At 40.4% G+C, this 21,144-nt stretch overlaps 1 protein-coding gene across 2 annotated transcripts in view; it reads left to right on the top strand.

Annotated features, from left to right (window-relative positions):
• The window catches only part of MOBP (myelin associated oligodendrocyte basic protein), a 50,240-nt gene extending 29,411 nt beyond the window's left edge, over nt 1-20,829 (top strand). Inside the window, exons 6-8 of one of the 2 annotated variants that reach the window (XM_078073339.1) lie at nt 6,478-6,697; nt 17,281-17,364; nt 17,478-20,829. In XM_078073339.1, the coding sequence (XP_077929465.1) occupies nt 6,478-6,517 (40 nt within the window). In that variant the 3' untranslated portion in view covers nt 6,518-6,697; nt 17,281-17,364; nt 17,478-20,829. The remainder of the gene's footprint in view (nt 1-6,477; nt 6,698-17,280; nt 17,365-17,477) is intronic. The other variant, XM_036081893.2, reaches the window with a different exon arrangement.
• The last annotated feature ends 315 nt before the right edge of the window (nt 20,830-21,144 follow it).

Below are 21,144 nucleotides of genomic sequence, written 5' to 3'. Positions count from 1 at the left end.
CTAAGCTAACCCTTCTGGTCCCTTTTCTGAGCCTCCTTGTATTTACACAAGCAAAAACACTGACTTTGTACTCATGTCTTAGAAAGAATTTATTTCTTACATGCTTGTGGAAAAACCCCACCCAGACATATATTATGCTTAATTGTATCCCAGTGTTTACACCCTGGCAATCTATTTTTGGTCTCATCAGCCAAACAGAATCAGAAATTCATCTACATTGCCCAGGTAATGGCAGAGTTAGGGAAAGAGCCTGAGTACTTTGCTCTTAGATCAGGCTCTGGTGGTTCTGCCTGCTTCTCAGATTACATTATTGCTTTTATGAGTTCGGATGACTGAACTCTTGAGTCTTGCCCTACTTAAGTCATAAATCCCTTCCTGTCCAGGAGCAGGCTTCTACACATTACACGTAGCATAGTGCCTGTGTAGAGAAGGCACTCACAGAGGCCTGGGTTAGCCAGAGAGGTCTCTGGTTCAATGAGCTGTGTGCATTCTTCCATTCTGACAACTCCTGCGTGGTCCCATGTCCTTAGTCTAGACCACATGGTTAACCACTCTCTCAACAGCCTTAATGCCATTGTTGTTCATCATCCAGCCACACTCATCCCACAAATCCTTCACCTAGATCAAGCTGATGATCCATGTGCACTACTCCAACTTCCAGCTGCTGAGCTCAGTCATGGATGCAGAGAGTTGCTGAGCACAGCTAGGAAAAGCCTATAGCCTTAGGGGTTGGTGCTACCACCAGGGGATGAGCACCTGCTTCTCTCTAGACTAGTTTTCCTCCACCAGCCCCAACATGTTTATCAGGATATGCATCTGTCTTTCAATCCTTCCTTTTAGCCTCAGAAGAGGAAGCATTTTTTCTTGATCAGATCAACCCCTCCTTTCCCCTACTCATGCGTGATCTGTGTGATCTTCCTCCCCCCACTCATGTTTCCTCCAGGGTCTTGCTGAACCTCCCTGACCACTTCAGCCTTTTTCTATTGTCTAAAGAGAAAGCACTTTAGCTTTTAAACATGTTCAGCTGTCTCTTAATGACTGAATTCACCTCTGGCCCTGTCCTGTCTCTCCTCTTCTCAGGCAAATTTTTAAAAATAGTGTAAATTCATCACCTTAACTTCTCTACATTGCATTTACTCTTCAACTTACTGTGCTCTGATTCTTCCCCTAGCACCTCACTGGAATTTCTCCTGCCTCCTAATCCCCATCCTCCACTTTTGGCAACCATCAACCTGTTCTGTTTATCTATGAGTTTGGTATTTGTCTTTGTCTGGCTTATTTCCCTTAGTGTAATGCCCTTAAGGTATATCCATGTTGTTGCAAATGGCAGGATCTCATTCTTTTTTTATGGCTGAATAATATTCCATTGTATATATAAACCACAATTTCTTTATCCATTCATCCATTCATCCATCAGTGGACACTTAGGTTGTTTCCATATCTTGGCTATTGTAAATAACGCTGCAATGAACATGGAGGTGCATATATCTCTTCGAGTTAGTGTTTTCATTTTCTTTGGATAGATACCCAGAAATGAAATTGTTGGATCATACAGTTGTTTTATTTTAATTTTTTTGAGGAACCTCCATACTGTTTTCCATAGTGGTTGCACCAATTTACATTCCCACCAACAGTGCACAAGGGTTGCCTGTTCTCCACATCTTTACCAACACTTGCTATTTCCAGTCTTTTTGGTAATAGCCATTCTAACAGGTGTTGATGATCTCTCATGTGTTTTTGATTTGCATTTTTTAAAAAGATTTTATTTATTTATTTATTTGAGATAGAGAGAGAGAGAGAGAGAGAGAGAAACAGCATGAGAGGGGAGAGGGGCAGAGGGAGAAGCAGGCTCCCCGCTGAGCCGGGAGCCCGATGTGGGACTCGATCCCAGGAGTCCGGGATCATGACCTGAGCCGAAGGCAGTCGCTTAACCAACTGAGCCACCCAGGCACTGTGATTTGCATTTTTCTGATGATTAGTGATGTTGAACATCTTTTCATGTACCTGTTGGCCATCTGTATGTCTTCTCTGAAAAAATGTCTACTCAAACTCCTTTCTTCACTTTCCTCCCTCTCTAAATTAGAAGCCATGGCTCAACATTTTTATCTCTTTCAAAAATACCCTATAGCCCCCCCACCCTCTGAATATCTGTCTCATATCTTTGGAAAAACTCTAACTTTGGATGAATCCAACCATCTGTTTTCACCATGTCTGTTTCCAGGCAGCTGAGTCTCACTGGAAAATAACACACATCAGGGCAGTAGTAGTTGGGTATAAGCAGGATTTTGCTCATCATATCACTTAGCACTATTAACTTTTGGGCAGTCATAGTTCAGTTACATGCATTCAGATAAAGGAGAAAGCCATGGACCCCAAAAGTGTCATGTATATATGTGGAATATACCCACCCACCCCCACACATACCCTACATATATCAGGTTTATTGAGATATAATTTGCATGCAGCAGCATTTGACCTTTTTGGCAAACAGTTCTATACACACAATCATGTAACCACCATCACAGTTGAGACATCGGGTATTTTCATCACCTCCTCCCCCCACCAAATTTCCCTCATACTTCCTCTTTGCAGTCAATCCCCAAACTCCTGACAATCACCAATCTGTTTTCTGTCCTTATAGTTCTGTCTTATCAGTCTAAAATATCATGTAAATGGAATTGTACAGTATGTACCTTCTTGAGTCTGGCTTCTTTAACAGCATAATGCATTTGAGATTGAACCATGTTGTTGCGTGAATCAGCAGTTTTTTCATTTTCATTGCTGAGTAGTATTCCATGATATGCATGTACCTATCATAGTTTTCCATTAACCAGTTGGAGGGTATTTAGATTGTTTCCAGTTTGGTTCTTATGAATAAAGCTGCTGTAAACATTCATGTGAGTGTAAATTTTCTTTTCTCTTGAGTAAATAACTAGAACTGGTATTGCTGGGCCTTATGGTAGGTATATGTTTAAATGTGTAAGAAACTGCTAAATTGTTTTATTTTGTATTCCCACTAGCAATATGGATGCTCTGCATTTTGTCGGCTTTTAAAATTTTATCCATTCAAATAAATGTGTAGTGCTATCTCATTATAGTTTTAATTTTGTATTTTCTTAATGACTAATGATATTGAGCATCTTTAAATGAACTTATATATCATCCACCAAAAATAGGTGATATTTATTTATTAGTCAAGTGTGTGCTCAATCGTTTGCCCATTTTAGAAAGCGGGTTGTTATTGTTCTTATTATTTTGTTTTGGGAGTTTAAAAATATATCTGGATATATTTTAAATGTATAATCAAATATAACAAACTTAATATATTTATGTTATATATATGTTTTGCAAATATTTTCTCCCAGTCTATGGCTGGCTTGGCTTGCTTTTTCATTTTCTTAACAGTGTCTTTTGAAGAACCAAAGTTTTAAATTTTGATGAAGTCCAATTTATTGATTTTTTCCTTTTATAGATCATGCTTTTTGTATTGTATGTAAGAATTCTTTGCCTAACCCAAGGTCACAAAGATTTTCTCCTATGTTTTCTTCTAGAAATCTAAAACTTTAGGTTTACGTTTACATTATTGTCCATTTTGAGTTAATATTTTGTAAATAGTGTGAAGTATGGATTGAGGTTCAATTTTTTTTGCATATGGATATTCAGTTGTTCCAACACCATTTGTTGAGAAGATCCTCCACTGAATTACTTTTGCAATTTTGTCAAAAGTTGGTTCACTAAATGTATGAGTTTATTTCTGGACTTTCTATTCTGTTCTGTTAATTTATATATCTTTCCTTTACCAACTTTATTACTATAGCCTTATAGTAAGTATTGAAATCAGTTTAGTGTGAATTCTTCAACGTTGTTCTTTATTTTTGAAATTGGTTGTGACTATTCTAGTTCCTCTACTTTTCCATACAAAATTTAGGGTCATTGTGTCAATTTATACAATATATTCTGGTAGAATTGAATGGGGTTGTGTTGAGTTTATAAATCAACTTGGTGAGAAGCGTAACAATATTGAATCCATGAACATGATATATCTGTACATTCATTTAGGCCTTTTTTTGTTCTGCATTTTCAGCATACAGATCTTGTTCATATTTTGTTTGCTTTATAATGAAGCACTTCATGCTTTTAGGTACTATTAAAATAGTACTTTTTTCAATTTCAATTTTCAATTGTTTATTGCCAATATATAAAATATAATTGATTTTTGTATATTGATCATGTATCTTGTGATCTTGCTAAACTCACTTAGTCTAGCTTTTCTCTGGGGCAGACTCTGGGATTTTCCACATTGACAATCATGTTGTCTGTGAATTTTTTTCTGCCTTTTTTTTTTTTTTCCTTTTCAATATATATGCCTCATTTTTGTATGGTTTAAACTACTATTTCACTTAGAACATTTTCTTCTTAGAGAAATATTTTAACAAGATTAAGTCCTTGCAAAATTGACTTTCTGGAACATTAAAGGAGGTTAAAGCCCAAATTAGATGCTCTGCTATGTGGACAGTCTTTATAATTTTCATCCCTCAAAGCTGTGCTACAACAAGATGACTAGGGCATTTTACGTAGGGTTTGATTTTTGTGTAATAATGACCTGTTATTTTCTTGTTTTGAGTTGGTCAGTGGGGATGATGTACAGAATATTTCATGTAGGCATAGAACTCCTCCCCTCCTGTGTCTGCAGAATCATCATATTGTCATTGCTAAGGAGCCTTGGCATGGCCCTTTGACTTAAGAGTCTTCACACCTCTTGCTATCAGATGTCCACCTCTCCCCTGGGCTTGTCTGGTACTTCCACTACTACATTTCAGACACAGTAGTGTGCATCTTCCTTGCTGGAGTGTGCAAGAGTCAGGACCTAGGACTCTTACACTCATATCCCCTGATTGGCTGATGTTATCGACTGAATAAGACTTATACATACCACCTACCTATTATTCTGGCACAGTGGGAAGGGCAAAGACTCTGATATCAGGTTTGAGTCTGAGCTCTGTTGTCTGTCAAAGTTATTCTTTTAAAGCTATATTTTTCCCACTTGTAAATGAGGATATTATCTTCCTCATCAGTTATTAATGTGAAGTGCGTAGTTCATTATCTTATACTGTTAGGTAAGTGGATGTTATTAGAACTGTTATTTAATAGATACATTGTGTCATTTAATCCTGACCACTAGCAGGTCCTCCCCAACTCAGTTGCTTCCCCTGGCTGAATTGGAGTTAATGGACTATTGCTGCACAATTTGGCCACCCCTAGTGGCACCTATGTAGCTGCTATTGCCATTGGAGGGCTAATTAGATAATAAGGTGCTCACACCATCTAAGATGCCGCAGTGGCTGACTGCAGTGCTACTTGCACAGGGTGATGCCTGGGATTTGTGAGCTTCCATGTCAGTGTCAGCACCTAGGGTTTCATATCTGGCATGATTTTTGGGGGGTTCTATTATGAACAGGCTGTCATGTCTGGCATTCATGGAAGCAATCCAGAAAATTAAAGAGATTCTCTTCTCAAATTTCCAGGGATGTGTTCCAACCTTCTCAGGCTACAATTCATTCTACAAGTTTCAATAAAGTATTTCTTCTTTTATTTTTCTTGGTATCCAGCCCTGTTAGCTTGATATATAATTTGGGGTTTTGGAAAATGGTATTGCTAACACCTGAATATGAATCTTATTTCTAATTTTAAACACCTACCCCCAAGTTATAGGAAAAGCTGTGTTTCTCATAAGTTTAGTTTTCAGTGTTAAAAGTATGGCACATTCTTAATGTGTGTATCTTGGTGGGGTTTTTTTCTTGTTTGTATTTTAAATTAAGAACTTTGATTATGTTCTGAAACTATTTGACATGGCCTCATTTCCAAGGTGGTCACATGGAGTTCTGTTGTCTAAATAAATTGTGGTTAATATAATGCAATCCCTCAGTTGGAGAGCAAGCTTGCAAGCAATTGTTGTCTGGGGCCACATATTTATAATGTTTTTACTGGGTGTTGTTTATCTCCTGAACACAATCTGTTCCTCATCAAAATAGGAACATGTCGATAGGGTCACAATTTTATAATGTGAGTTCAAATACCCTAAATGTATATATGTGTACATCATGTTTTTATGTCTATGGGCAGTAAAACTAGTTTTTTTTGAGGAGTGGGGTGGTATTTTTATTTCCTTTGTTTTTTTTCTGTGTCTTAAAATTGTCTGCAATGATTAAACAGAGAAGCAATAATTATTGTACATAAAAATAGAAGAACTTCAAAAGAATATCTTTCCTAGGCTTAGGCCAAGAAAAAGTTATCCTATTATTTTGGCCAGATACTACCAGAATTGGGAAGTTAAGAAAAGGAATTCTAAGGCTAGATTTCCCAGAAAAATAATAACCCCAAAGATAATCTACAAATTCACAATTATGTTAACTGAGCACAGAGAGAGTGTTTATCACTTAGAAACGCTGTGGGTTTTTGTTTCTCTTTGTAAACCAGATTGAAAAAGAAGACCAAGCCCACCCCACGGAAAAAGTGAGGGAGGAGTTTCAAGCGAATGGACCACCTCAGGACCTGGACTCACTGCTTCTTAACTCACGTGCCTTTGGGCAAGTTATCCAGCTTCAAATATGATGCAGGGGCAGACACCTGCTGATGTGGCAACTGCCAATGCCCACAGTCTCCTCGGTGCAGGGGCAGCTGGGCAGCCTGCCTGGAGGTGAGAGGGGGCATCTCTGTGTGTCATACTCCAGTTGGTGGGTCCCAGCAGTGTCCCTTGGGCTCCAGAGCTCAGTGCATGGCTTCTTTGGTCTCAGCAGCAGTCCTTTCTTTCCCAGAACATGCACAGAACTCCAGGGTCTTTGGATCAGGATGGTCAGGTGCCAGTCCTTGTGTTGTCCTCTAATCTCTGTTCCCCTCTGTCCTTGGCATCCTGTTGCCTAGTTTGACATTTGTTCCTTGACCTTCTTCTTTGTAACTAATCCTCTATCTGGTTCCTCTCTTTCCCTGTGCCATTTGGTTTCCATCTGACCTCCTTAATCAGTTCCCTGTACTAGCATGCAGTCAGAGGCATAGCTGGCTCTGGGGAAGATCCAAGTTCTTTTGAGTAAGATATTAGGTTAGCAGATGAACCAGATATGCAAGGAAATTCCCAAGGAGAGTAGGAGTTGTCTAAATCCACATGTTAGATGCAGCCAATGTGCTGTGTCAGAGCTGAAAGTAAAGTCATGAAGAAGTATCTCCTTCCCACTCCCCAGGCCCCTCTCTCCAACCTCACACAGGGATTTGTGAATGTCTTCTTCTGGTATCTGCCTGGGTGAGAGAAAATACTCTAAGGCACTGCCTTTGAGCCTTATCCAACCCATCTGGACAGTTCCAACTCCAGAATTAATTGCTTCAATTAGTTGTAATCTTGGGCAAGTTATCTAGGCTTACTCAATGCCTCACCCCTTGCCCCTCTCCTGAAGGCTCCTGGAGACAAGGCTGCTGAGACGGGCCATCTATGAGGCAGAGATGCTGCTCTCTCATGCTCCCACCTCAGGACACAGGCAGGTGGCCCCATGGCCCTTCATAGGACCAGAAGGGGTACTCAGAGAGTTGCTATTTCCAGGCCATAGTACCCCAAATTCCTGGGGAGAGCTGAGTCCTGGTCCCTCTATGTTGTCCCTGGTTGGTGCCTCCACATACTATAGAGGGATCAGGCAAAATAGGGGAGGAGCTTGGACTTGGGGAGAGGAGAATTAAGTGGGGGATTGGGGTGGGGAAGAGGCAAGTTAGGATAGATAAGCAGTCCAAGACTTCCCTCCTTGTGTAGGAGGTTAACCCATGATATGTGCAGGTCTGAACCCAATTATAGTGGAATATAGGTTAGGAGTTTACCTCATCTCTGATTTGTTCCCACTATCCATAGCCCGACTCTTAGAAGGGCTTTAACCTTGAGTATGGGCTCTCAGTCAGGGGCATAGGAACTAATCCCCTGACTCTGCCCTGGTTAGACCACATCACTACACACACACATATTTGGTGGGGGTTGCCCCTGGGTTAAATGGAGGACTCTCAGATCATCTTGCCCTCCTGTGGATTGGTGTGTGTGTTTCTGTATGTGTTGGGGAACTTGGCTTTGGGGGAATAGTTTTGGGATCTCATTTTCTCTCCCAGGCACAAATCCTAGAGAGCCCCTCCAAGTTTCACTCATTTCCATTCCCCACCCAGAGGACCCTGACCACTGAAGGTGATCACATGAGAAGACCACATACTAATAGACCCCCCTCAGGGGCCTGACCTTGACTTAGGATTCCACTGTTTGCCCAGCAGCAGTCTTGCAGGAACCTCTCTTGGACCACTTTCCCTACTCATCTCAGAGTTGGGGGATGAAAGGAGAGGGATTGGAGTGGGCCCATCACTCTTGAGGCTCTAGCAGGGTCCACTCCAGGAGTTATCTCAGCTTGTTGTAAGCCCAAGCTTGGCTGATTTATTGTTGGCTTTAAAGTTGGACTGAAGGGTGAGAAATATAGGCAGTAGATCCAAGTCCCACTCCTCCTCAACCCCTCCAACACTTTTCTACTTAGGAGGACACTGGAGGGGAGCTGGAGCCATGCTCCAGCCCCAAAGGTACAAGGCTTATTGCCCTGCCAGGTTTCATCTACCCCATTTGAGATTCAGAAGCCCTTTCCCTGCCCAGCAAAACAACACTTTCCTGTCTTCTTTTTGTTCTCTCTTTTTGTATGTATAAACAATATGTTGTCATAGCTACTCAGTGCTTGTGCTCATTTGGGGCTCTGTTCTTGCTATTCACTCTGCCTGTGATGCTCTGGTCCAAGATCTTTGCACAGGTGACTTCAGCTCAAATATCATCTCAGAGATGTTTCCCTTGGAAACTCACTGTGGTTTCCATAGTTACTCTCTATCCCACCACTTTAGATTTGTTAGTTGTGTTTGTCTTCACAGCGCTTATCACCCTTGGGAATTATCTTGTTCACTTATTTACTTATTTATTGCTTGGCTCTCCTTCTGCTCTTAATGTAACCTCAGTGATCACCAACATCTGTTTCTTGCTATATCTTCAATTCCCAGCACTAGGAAGAACTCAATAAACACTTGTTGACTGAATAGATGTTTGCTTGTTGTTTTTTAAATAGGAATAATTTTTCAAAAGTTTAGATACTTTTGAGAAGTCAAAGGTGTCTATTGTATTTAGCAACAAGGAACTATTGGTGACATTTTAGGGCATTCTTGGAGTAAATGGGAGGTGAGGAACAGGAATTTGACCATGAAGGGAAGCAGAAGATAGTCCAGTAGCTGGGGTGTTTCGTGAACTCAAGAGATGCTTGAGCATGGTGAAGGCTGCTGGAAAGGAAGCAGCAGAATGGGTGTGCAAAGGAGGAGGAGATATTGAGGGAGTCAAGAACGGAGGAAGTGGGAGGGGGAATCTGGGGCACAAGTGAGGGGATCAGGCATGGAGTAGGGGTTCATTTTCAGTGGAATAGGGGGAAGGAGGAAAGGAGGGTGTAGATTTTGGTAGGTTTGTAAGGTTAGTGGCAGGAGCTTGAGGCAGTTCCTGCCTGTGGCTTTGATTTTCTTTTGATGTCGGAGGTGAAGTGACCTGTTCATGATGGGATAGCTGGTGGTGTCAGGGGTCAGATATATAAGGGCAGTGGAGAGGATGATAAAAAGATCACTTCATTTCAGATCTTTGAAATCTTCTTTAAAAAAAACCCTTTCTCCAGAGGAATATAATAAATTAACAATGCAAGGCAACATTTTGCCACTAAGTGGTTGCCTATAATTTCATATTTAGATATAAAACCCAGATCTAAACTTAAGTCCCATATGGTCTCAGATAGAAGATGAAAGAATTAGAGAAAGAAAGGCAGAGTCTAATCTTCTCAAGGAATAAAGAATCACAAGGAAGCTTTCACTATGGGAAGCTGCAAAAATTCTGACAAATCACAGCAAGATAGGACTGTGCTCTGAGACAATAATTTGCTGAATGTCTGTCTGGATTCTGTTCCAACACCAGAGAGATATGGAAACTCCGGCCTGAAAGGGTCCTGGGAGGGCTTCTGGACTGACTCCATAGCACATGTCTCAATCCCACCAATAACACCATTAACAGGTATTTATTATCTCTGCTTAAACAAAATGAAGTGTTCTTAATGGACAAAGATGATTCTGTTAACTCAACAGTAGAGTGTACAATTGTAACTTGGAGAGATTTTGCATACTCACTCTTGTTTGTAACATAAGTACACACTTGTAGGAGTGTTGGTTAAGTATAGTGATAAAAATAACTTCTTTCCATTAAATATCAAGTATACATCCATCCTATACTACATGGTGTTTTGAGTTTATAAATGGGAGAGGTTGGCCATGGCTGCCATGACCACTGAAACCATGACCTTGGCCTTTTTGCTATCATGCTGCAACCTAGAAGTTTCCAAACTGAGATTGGTGGAGCCCCGGGGCTCTTGGGGTACCATATCATAAGATGAGAGGGAGATGGAGCCAACAGGGTTCCAAACTGCAGCTCCACATCAACTAAGGCAGGTTTTAGGGTCTATGCTGACTTCTAATTTTATATAGATGAAGGGTTCCCCTGAGGTAAAAGAGTCTGACAATCTCTACTGTCATAACTGAGAGCAAATACTGGTACAATACTTACGCTAGTGATTTTCTAAATGATTTATTGAATCAATGATTGTACTATTTGGCATTACATCATAGGTTTGGGTTTAGTTGACTGGTGTTTCAGTGACAACTTATTTCCTCTTAGGCAACAATTCTCCCACCACCAAGTTGAGTGCAACTGGCTAGGTTTATCCAAAGTATGGATGAGCAAAAATACGTAGATTAGCAAACAGTCCTGATAATTATACCTATACTTTATTTTTAAGCTAATTTATGTGAAAGTATTATATTCAACATGGTACTAAAAATCCATTTCTGGATATGGATGTAGCATAAGCTACATTAACTAAATAAATTATATTAATAATACATAAAATAGGTTTGCAGAGAGTGGAGAAAATGGGAGGCTATAGTGTAAGTGGTGGTCTTCATAGCAAATCAAATATCTATCAGATTTGAGTCATTTGGTTCAAAAAGATCTTAGAACAATATAACTCAGTTCTAAAATAGTGTTAAATGTTAAGTACCAAAGTAATATTTGCATTGGCTTTTGAAGCACATGCACTGTCCCAAGAGTCCATTCATAACCTGAGGCTGGGAACCCTGGGTGCGCAGTGGTGGTATCTGAAGAGGATGGTGCACTCCTCTCTAGAACCCAAAGGCTATAAATACTTTGTAGAGAGAAAGGTAGATAATCTCAAGTAATTAGGCCTAGAAAGAAGGTACTTTTACAGCAAGAGGGTCTAGGTTTCCAAGATTTCCTTTAGTTAGGAGGTGTAAGCTCACCAAGAGGAAAGGTTGGGAGTGTCTGGGTCCATATTTGAGGAGGTGGTGATGGCAGTTGGAAGTTTTTCATCTGTTGAGTTAATGACAGATATTCCTGATAAAGATAGGAAGTTATTTGCATCAGCATTAGCCAAACCAGCCCTCACTGCAGAAAGTAAGAGATTTTGGGCCCAGTCTTTGTTAATGAAGCCATGCTAGGGCCAGTATTAGAGGCAGATATATTATCAGATACTGGAAATGGTCCCTTGGCCCAGGTGGATGGTCCCTGCACAGCCCCTTGTTGACCTCTAGGCAAATCTGTTTGATTAATGCTGAAATGGAGATATCCCTATTGTGCCCACCATCATGGAGGGTTCGGTAGTCTGTCATTCAGTGGGTGCAGGGCTCAGTAGGCATTCTGGCAAGTTTTCATCAATTAAGTTATATGTGCACAAAGATCAGGGTAAAGTTTTTCCTGACACCTCACAGGTTGCCCTACCCGGGTGGCAGCCCATTCACAGCTAATTCACTTCCAGGCATGCTTCTTCCATAGCAGGAAAAAAGTGAATGGCACAGTGGGGTGTAGACTGCCCCAGTACTCATAGGGAGTGTCCCATGGGAGCCAGCCTGGCTTCCCGGACCTCTTATTGATAGGAGTTGTTTAGTGATCTTCCTGGATTTGGTTTTAAGTCTGAGATCTCTGACGTACACCAATCTCTGTGTTTGCTATTTGCAATTTCTGTCTCAGGAAGGCAACATCTCTTTTCTATCCAGGAATAAATCTTCATGCATCAAAAAGAAAAAGTCTGGGGCGCCTGGGTGGCTCAGTTGGTTAAGCGACTGCCTTCGGCTCAGGTCGTGATCCTGGAGTCCCTGGATCGAGTCCCGCATCGGGCTCCCTGCTCTGCAGGGAGTCTGCTTCTCCCTCTGACCCTCCCCCCTCTCATGTGCTCTCTCTCATTCTCTCTCTCTCAAATAAATAAATAAAATCTTTAAAAAAAAAAAGAAAAAGTCTGGTATCTTAGGCTTTCTTTACCCTCACATGGTGATCCAGTAGATTTCTACACAATCTATTTTCACTATGTTCACTCCCTGTTTCTTGAATTCTCTGTGAACATCCCCTTCTGCAGCTGACAGCCTCTTTCTTTCTCTGTGGCTTATAAGCTTTCTGAGTCAGACCTTTAACAGAATCTTGGTTTTCTGCTGATGGAGATCATTATGGATCTGTACTGCCAGCTGCAAGATTTTGCCTCTAATTTTCAACTAGAGCTTTGGCTACAAGCAGTAAAAAAAAAAAAAAAGAATAATTTTCCAACTTTTGTCTTCCTGCTGATGCCTTGCTGACACCTCATTATTTGGCTGGGAATATAAATGGTGTCTGTATTCTTCGACTCCTGTTAATGTAGATTTTGGTACCATCTGATTTCCCTGACTCTTTATCTTCTTACTGTGGTAATCTGCCAACCAACTCTTATTTTTAAAATGATCCTGTTTATTTCCTTCCCTATGATTTTTCTCCTCTGATGCAAAGATGAAGAAAAAGTGGTTTCAGCTGTAGAGCACATTTATTCAGAACTTCAACTCCATTATTTTCCTAAGTCACAACTATTTTCTGAGACTTCAGATCTCCCCTGATTTGCTTGCTGATCTCAGTAGGTAGGGCTGGGAGGGCAGGGACAGCCAGGGGTAGGAGGAAACCACAGCCTTCTTTCCACTCCACCCCCTCCAATGGCTACAACTTCCTTTCCTTCAGCTCCTGTCTTTCTTCCATCCTGCGTCTCTTTCCTCACTCATCTGTTTTCCTACAACTTAAATTCACAAAAGAGCTTGGTTTTTAGATTTCTAGTAGAGCTACCAACAACCGTCATACATTTTTATTGCTTTGGGTTTCATACTGTCCTTCCCAGATCTTGTTCTCAGCTGCTAACTGAGATTCTGCCCAAACCAGCAGCGCTTTGAGTTATGCGGATCCCCACTGTCAGGTGACCAAGAATGATTCAGATGGGGTAGTGACCCAAAGCTGGGTTCATTCTGGCTCCAGTTCCATCCAATTCCAGTTTTCCTTGCCTTCCCACATGGTTTGGTGCCAAGCTGCCATTGCGCCTTGCAAATGTGCTTACCTGAGTTAGGATGGTTACGTCACAGCTGTCTCTACCTCCTTAACTTGCTTTCACCTACAGTTTTAATTTGTTGATACTTGGATTGTCTCATGTCTCCAAAAGTCCTCAGTCAAATACTTGAACTTAGGTTCTCATGTGATACCCACCCCTTTCTTCTGGTGTGAGTTTCACTTCAGTGAACTTTTGGAGTCCTAATAAGAGAATCTCTGAAGTCCAAAGGAAGATCTGGGAGCATTTGGCACCAAACATGTACGTGGGTAGCAGAGGGGAGGGAGAGAGATTCTTTCCTTTTTGTGGCTTCTTTCCTTCTGCGGCTTCATGTGCCCTGGGGAAGGTGGTTTCTTTTCCTTCCACTCCTTGTCTTCCCCTTGCTCAAAATCATATACAGGTGGAAGGTAGGGGGGTAAACTTGGTGATGCCTCTACCCATACAGAAGGAGATTTGGTGGGCATGCCATTCCAATTTCCTCTCTCTTCTGCTGTGAAAATGAAAAAGCATTAGTCTACATATATCACCCAACAAATCTTCATATAGCTGCTTCTCAAGGCAGCTCTGTGTTCTGAACATTTTTAAGTCTCTCTGGGATATAACTGATTTAGAACAATGTTATATAGTGACTTTTTCATACAAGGATGCATTATGCCACCAACCCGTTTATCCCAGGGCATTATTTTTATTTAGTTATCTATCCATCTATCATCTATCTATCTATCTATCATCTATCTATCTATCTATCTATCTATCTATCTATCATCTATCTATCTATCTATCTATCTATCTATCAATCAATCATCTATTTGAGAGAGTGGGAGAGAGAGAGCACAGCTGGGGGGAGAGGCAGAGGGACAAGGGGAAGCAGACTCTCCACTGAGCAGGGAGCTTGACATGGGGCTTGATCCCAGGACCCCGGGATCATGTCCTAAGCCAAAGGTAGATGCTTAACCGACTGAACCACCAAGGTGCCCCTATCCCAGGACATTATTTACACAGGGGGAAAATCAGGCTTTTGCGTGTGTGTTTTCTTCCTAGATATAGAACACATTTTGTCTTAAAATCTGAGTTCCCACTTAAAATTTTCAGGCCTCTATCTGAACTTTGTTCTTCATCCATGTTTTTTAGGAGCCCTCCTTCCTTGGGACCCAGGAGCACTAAGCACTTTTGTACTTGTATCTAAGAGATCAAAACAAAAGTGTCTGCAGGCAAGTCCAGGGATAAGTGTGCTCATCACAATTGTCCCTGGTCAACAGGGTCGATATTTGCTGATTGAATAAATAATGAAAATATATTGAAGAAAAAAATAATTTAGAGATTTATTGAGTATTAGGTAAAGTCTCAGAAGTGAAATTTCCAACCATCAAGGCTTTAGAGACCAAGCTCACACAACTATTCCAGAGGATAACGGAGTGCACCTAAGTGTATGCTACCATTTCCTCCACCCATACCGAACTGGAGACCAGGGCTAACAAGTGCATTGAGCATAACTTGTGTTGGTGAGTGCTTGCTCTATTGGTTGATAATCTCGTGGTGGAAGGGTGTGGGTATGGGTCTGGGCCAAATCACTTTTCCTCTGCCCCAAGCAATATTTCTATGTGTATTCATATTTAGGTTTTATCCACAATTAATATTTGTAAAGTAAGATTATGTTAACCTTTTAGTATAATCTGATTTTTTAAAAAATTTAATTATCTGATTTCTAAATATATACTCAATTTCTTGATATTTCTTATCTTGTTATCTATATCTTGGCTATTTTGCAAAATTTCAATGCATTCATGTTGGACCAAATATAGTAAATTAGGAAGTTTTCCAATTGTTGGTGTTCAAAGTAGTGGCTCAAAGAAAGTTTCAGGAAAATGGGCAAGAACCCTGGATTCTAGAAAGAGCATTTATGTGCATAACAAAAACTGAGCTGGGACATGGCTTTGTTTCTCACTAGTTGTATGACTTTGGGCAGGTCATTTAAGCCACCTTTCCTTTCTCAGGGCTGTTATGCAGACCAAAGAAGATAAAACTTTTGAGTCTAAAAGGTTTAGCACACTTACATGGAAATAAACTTTTAGAAGGAATATTATAAAGAGCACTAGTTGACAGAGGTCAGCTTACCTGTTTTTAGTCATATAGAACTTCAGGAACCTGAATATTGTGATCAAATAGAGTCTAGGTGGTCTGTTTATTGGTATAGGACAATACTTGGAGTCACACTGGACTGAGAAAAGAATGTGTTGGTCCGATACTCTGGGCAGAGAAACTTGCATGCACTATCTGTACCCCTGACTGAACAAACTGATCTCCCTGAGGTGGGGCAGTCTTGAGGAACATGAGATAATTGGCTAACCAAAACACTTTGCCTTGCCAAGTGGTGTTTACAATCCTGGGGTGGAGGCAAAGGGCTCTGGACAAAGGAAGGGGAGTTCAGGACAGAGGAGGCAGGAAAGAAACTCCAAAGGAATAAGACATATGAAGAAAAAGACTTTGGAAAATAATAGAGTTGATGGCAAAATCTAAGTATTACCAAGTGGATTGTGAGGTAGTCTCTGCTCCAGTGCCTCTTGAAGGCTTCACTTTTTTTTTTAGTAGGAATTTTTCATTTTGGGATGCATTAACATATTGAACATGAATTTAAGGAGGACTTGGAGCAGAGTCCACACCAAATTGCTGGGTCACATTTGGTTTTCCTACATCAGTGTACTGTCTGCTCCAAGATACCTTTTCCCACCCCATTTGGTTATTATGATGGTATGGGCTAACCCTCCTCATATGCAAGGGTGGGGTCTTCGGCTTAATAGCAGTGTTGTAGGACATCAGCTTTAACATTAAACCCAAGAACTTTCTAGTAGAGGAAAAATGGAGAGACGTGGGAAGAGAAAAGGACACAGTGAATAGCGAGCATTTAGAACATGCCTACTACAGACAGAGAATTATACCAGGCACATTAGGAAAGCCACTTCAAAAATTCAGTCCATATGGGTGCAGAGGTGGTGTGACTAGGAGAAGAAGAAGTGACTTGGGGGTTAGGAGATCCAAGTTCTATCTTTATGTCTGTCACTACCCAGCTATGTCGCTCAAAGCACATTAATCTGTGGTCTTTGATTCACCCATCCATACAAAGAAAGGTGCTTTTAAGAAAATTTCCAGGTCTGAAATTCTGTGATTTAAATGCACTATGTTGTCTTTAGTTTGAAGAAAAAGAACATGGATGTACAATACAAGGATATCAGATTTACAGATTCTGTGCTTGTGGAGAGAGTATTCACACATTGAGATGCTCTGTTTCCTGGGTTAAGTTGTTGGTAGGTGGGACCTATTAAAGTTAATCCACTGATGGTCAGTGCTTTCATCTGGTGGCTTTTTTGGTTGCCTCTGACTCCCATCTCTCACAGTGGTTGGGCTACGTTTTTCCCGTTCATACACCCTACCTGCCCTCTACTACTCCTATACCTCCAGTCAGTTAAAAAATGAACTCTGACTAGAACCTTTTAAATTGCCTCTCTCTCTCTTCCTCAAAAAGCTTCCTCTCAGTACTCTTAGATGGAACAGACCAAAAGGAAAAAGATGCATGGAAAGAGAGCTTTTTCTTTGTTTATATACCTACTCTTTGAACCAGTCATGTGACCAGAGGGCATGAGGCTCTAAGATTTGCCCAGCTTCAGACACCTACCCAACCCTTCGGTCAAGGGGAAATATCTGTTCCTGAAGAAGGGGCGGGGGAGGCCAATTGAGGATGTGCTGGTACAACCCCTGGGAGAATAACATAGAGTTCTGATGTGACAGGTTTTTCTTCCTCCAACAGCCTTGTGAAGATACCACCCTATTATCTTCTGACCTCTGTCACTGCCAATGAGAAATATGTTGTCAGTCTACTTGTTCTTCCATCGTAAGTAAATTGTTATTTTCCCTTGGATTAAGATTTTTCTTTTTGTCTTTCATTTTCTGAATTTTCACTATGATGTCACTAAGTATAGACTTATTTTTATTTATTTTGCTTAGGACTCAAGTTTCTTCAATCTGAAGATATATATCTTTCTTCAGGGATGCACACAAAAAAAGATATGGTTGTATAACCGTCATAATGGCAAAAATAAAAAATTATCAAGTGTTGGCAAAGATTTGGGGAAAATTCTGATAAGCCACTGATAAAAATTTATAAATTATTATAACACTTCTGGGGTGCAATCTGGGGATGCTAGCAAAAGAAGATATTATATAACTTATGATCAAGCAATTATAATTTTAGGTACTGATCCTGGACAAAACTTGCATTCATAGGAAAAGGAGGTGCACATACATCTATTCAGTGAAGAATTGTTTGCCATTGGGAAAAAAGAGAGAAAGTGAAAGAAATTAATAAAAATGTCCACTAATAGAATGAATAAATCAACAATGGTATATTCATAAATAAAATCCTTAACAGCAGTTAAAACAAACGAATCATACATACCTACACCAGGTAGACAAATTTGTAAGACAAATGAGAAATATAAAAAGCAAATAGTAGATGGTAAATGCAATCTGATGCCCTATGCATACATTTTAATGACCCACAATACTATAATTGCACAATAAGCAGAAACCATGACATCTCAAACTATATATCTCTCTATAATGGAATAGAATTTAAAAAATGACAATAAAATGAAAGCCTATCTAAGAAATATCTATCCCCCTGGAAGTCAAAAGGAAGATTTGAAATAATTCCTGGTTTGAAGAAATAACAGAAATTAAAAGCTATGTAGAAACGGTCAACCCTATTAGCCAGACACAAATGAGTTTGGCGGGATAAGTGGGAGACTAATGATCAGCCTGGGGTTTCTTCAAGGTTGCAAGTCTTAGAAAACAGAACACTTGCTCATTTTGGACGTGGGTCGTGCTGTGGCTTCAGCAGGTTTCTGATATATGGACAAAGGAGTAGAGTTAGAATACACCATCCCTCCCAGCCTTCCTGTAGGAATAGGTAGGAAAGCACAGTAGAAGATAATGGAATGTTGTAGAATGTGGAGGGATGTAAAATGGGCAGTATTAGTAGAGGGAAGCTCAGAGTACAGGAGAGTGAGGGCATCTGAAGCAGTCTTGTGCTGGGGGTTGGGTGGCCAAGCACAGGCAGATGCCTGAAGCTCCAACAAGGCTGTGGCTCTGTGTCCTTGAGTGAGCACAGCCAGACCCAGCCAAGTTTAAAAGGCAAGTGGGAATATGGGGCAATGCCAGAGGAAGTCTGCTCAAGGTGTAGGGCTGAGGGGAGAGGGAAACCAGAGAGTAGGGAGGAAAAATGCTAGACTCAGGTAAGATGCAGCTCAGAAGGCCATTCCTCTGCAAAGAGGAATCAGGCCAAGTACTCCCAAGGCAGCTGGAAGGAGGGGACAGAGCATTTGGCTTCCTCACTTGGGGAAGCCACTTCTCTGGGCAAGTGGCAATAAAAAGGCAGGGGAATTGAACTATACAGAGCCCTCAGGTAGAAATGTTTCTCCTGCCTAAATTCAGGTGCTAAATGAATAACAAAATGAGAACCTCTACTATGAACACTTTTTAATGATGAGATATGTGAGGCCATTACATTCCTGGGAATGACACCAGGGGTGCCATGACAGACCACTAGAAAGAACAAATTAGTGGGCCAGCCCCACTCAAACCCAATAAGGAAACTTAATATTCCTTCAGTCCATTTTAGATTTTGGCAAAGCCAGACCTCATACTCAGAGCTTCCTTGGATCTATCCTCCATATCACCCAGAAGATACAGTTACTACAGAATGCAAAATCAAGAAGGAAAGAGCATGGTGTGTATTAACTCATGTAAAAAATTGGATATTACCACAGAAATGTTAATAACTAGAAATTACTGAATTCTCTGTGTTTGTCTGTTGTGGAAATAAAACCCCTGGGGATGGATCAAAAATATCTGGAAATTACTTGAAACTGGTGGATAACTAAATGGATATTATAACTAAAATATGCTATAATCCAATTGTATTTTTTTGTTTTGTTTTGTTTTGTTTTCTAAGGGTTGGTTCTGGGAAGCACTATGCCGTGAATATTGCAAAAATTACATAAAGCTCCAAATGCTATTCTATGTAAACTTCTTAAGGTGGGGATTCTTGACCATAATGTTTGGCATATTAACTCTGATAATTCTGTACGTTAATTGATTTTATGTTCTGACATTTTGACTGGTTTTGGGAAAACTGAGTTGTCCCAAAGCTGAACCCAGAGTTGTCCTGGTAAATGCTTAATAACCGGCTCTTTGGGTGGAAAGCCCTGATTTATAGTGTTTGCCAATTTCCATGGTGTAAACACTTCTGCTATGGCTGATTGCACGCTGTGAGTGTGATGTCACTGAGTGCAGAATCGGGGGTGATGAATGCAGCTGACTCTTGTAAGTTGGTGTACCCACTGGTACCCATGGGCATGAAATGCAGTTTTTTTACTAAAAATTCTGCCCCATAGATATACAAAGGCCCTAGTGAAAGAACAAATATAAAGGAAAAATCAAATCAAATCAAATTGGGAGCTCAAATGGAGATAACTGACAGTGGATTTTTTTTTTTTTAATTTTAAGAAGTGGTATTTGTGTATTATCCACATTTTATTATCTTCTATTATGCAAACAAGGTATCAGTGTATCACACTGAGTGCTCTGAACTCTTAGTTTCTTTGGTGTTCCCCTAGACAAAGGCTAGGGCTGCTTCCCTTCCAGATATTGGTGTGAAGGCAGTGCTGACCAAAGAATCGATGGGACCGGCACACTGTGGAGCCAGTTTCAGGATGGCTGAGCTGAAGGTCAAGAATGAAGAAAAGATATGAGACTTCTGAATTTGGGGGAGGCAACACTGATATTTAGACTCATGGTTTGGTATGATAATATAGAGTGTTTTTTTTTTTTAATTTAACATTAATGAAAACAAGGAAAATGGATTGTTGAAAAACTGAAATGGATGAATAACTCTTCTATCAGAGTAAGGCAAGAAGAACTTATTAAAATAGAGGTGAACTGGAAATATCAATACGAATTCTGAACATTTTTTAGAGGAGGCTTTATCTGTTCTGTCCCTAAAGTGATTCATACTGTTGGACATTTTTGCTATCATCCTGCCAAATTCCAGTCAGAATGTGGAACAAGTTTATTTGTAGAACTATAGTGCCTGTGGCTTCTAAAACTATTCTCTAGTGAAAAAGACAAATGCCCTTGGAGGATAGTTGATTTCATAATTCTGGGCAGGGAAAAGAAAATTAGGATTAGTTTGTGGATCCTAGATGTTGAAAGAAAGCAAGGTTGCCTTAGGGTGTCAGAGAGCCATAAGTCCATAATGATGTAAAAAAGAAGATAAAACAGATTTGCCTGAAAAACATACCTGGTCTCTGAAATTTTTTACTTAAAAAGCTGCGTATTGATTAATACAAAGTATGTGAGGCCTACACTTAAGTTTTATAACCAACAGTTTGAAAATGCAGGATGCTGTTTTTCTCTATAAAGAGATGGACCTGTAACAGGATACAGTCAGAAGGGGTACCGCAGAACATTATCACTATTCTAAAAATCTCTGTGAAATGTGATTTATGTGATTAGCCAAGGATGTCAGCAGATTGGAGAGAACCAGGACTTCTGGTTATCCCAGGGATGACCTTTAAGAGTTGTTTCTCTTATCTTTCCAGCAGTAAATCAC

The sequence above is a fragment of the Halichoerus grypus genome, chromosome 1, assembly GCF_964656455.1.
Source record: "Halichoerus grypus chromosome 1, mHalGry1.hap1.1, whole genome shotgun sequence".
NCBI classification, from domain to species: Eukaryota; Metazoa; Chordata; class Mammalia; order Carnivora; family Phocidae; genus Halichoerus; species Halichoerus grypus.
The sequence above is the reverse complement of the archived record's forward strand: the minus strand, read 5'-3'. Positions and strand labels throughout refer to the sequence as shown.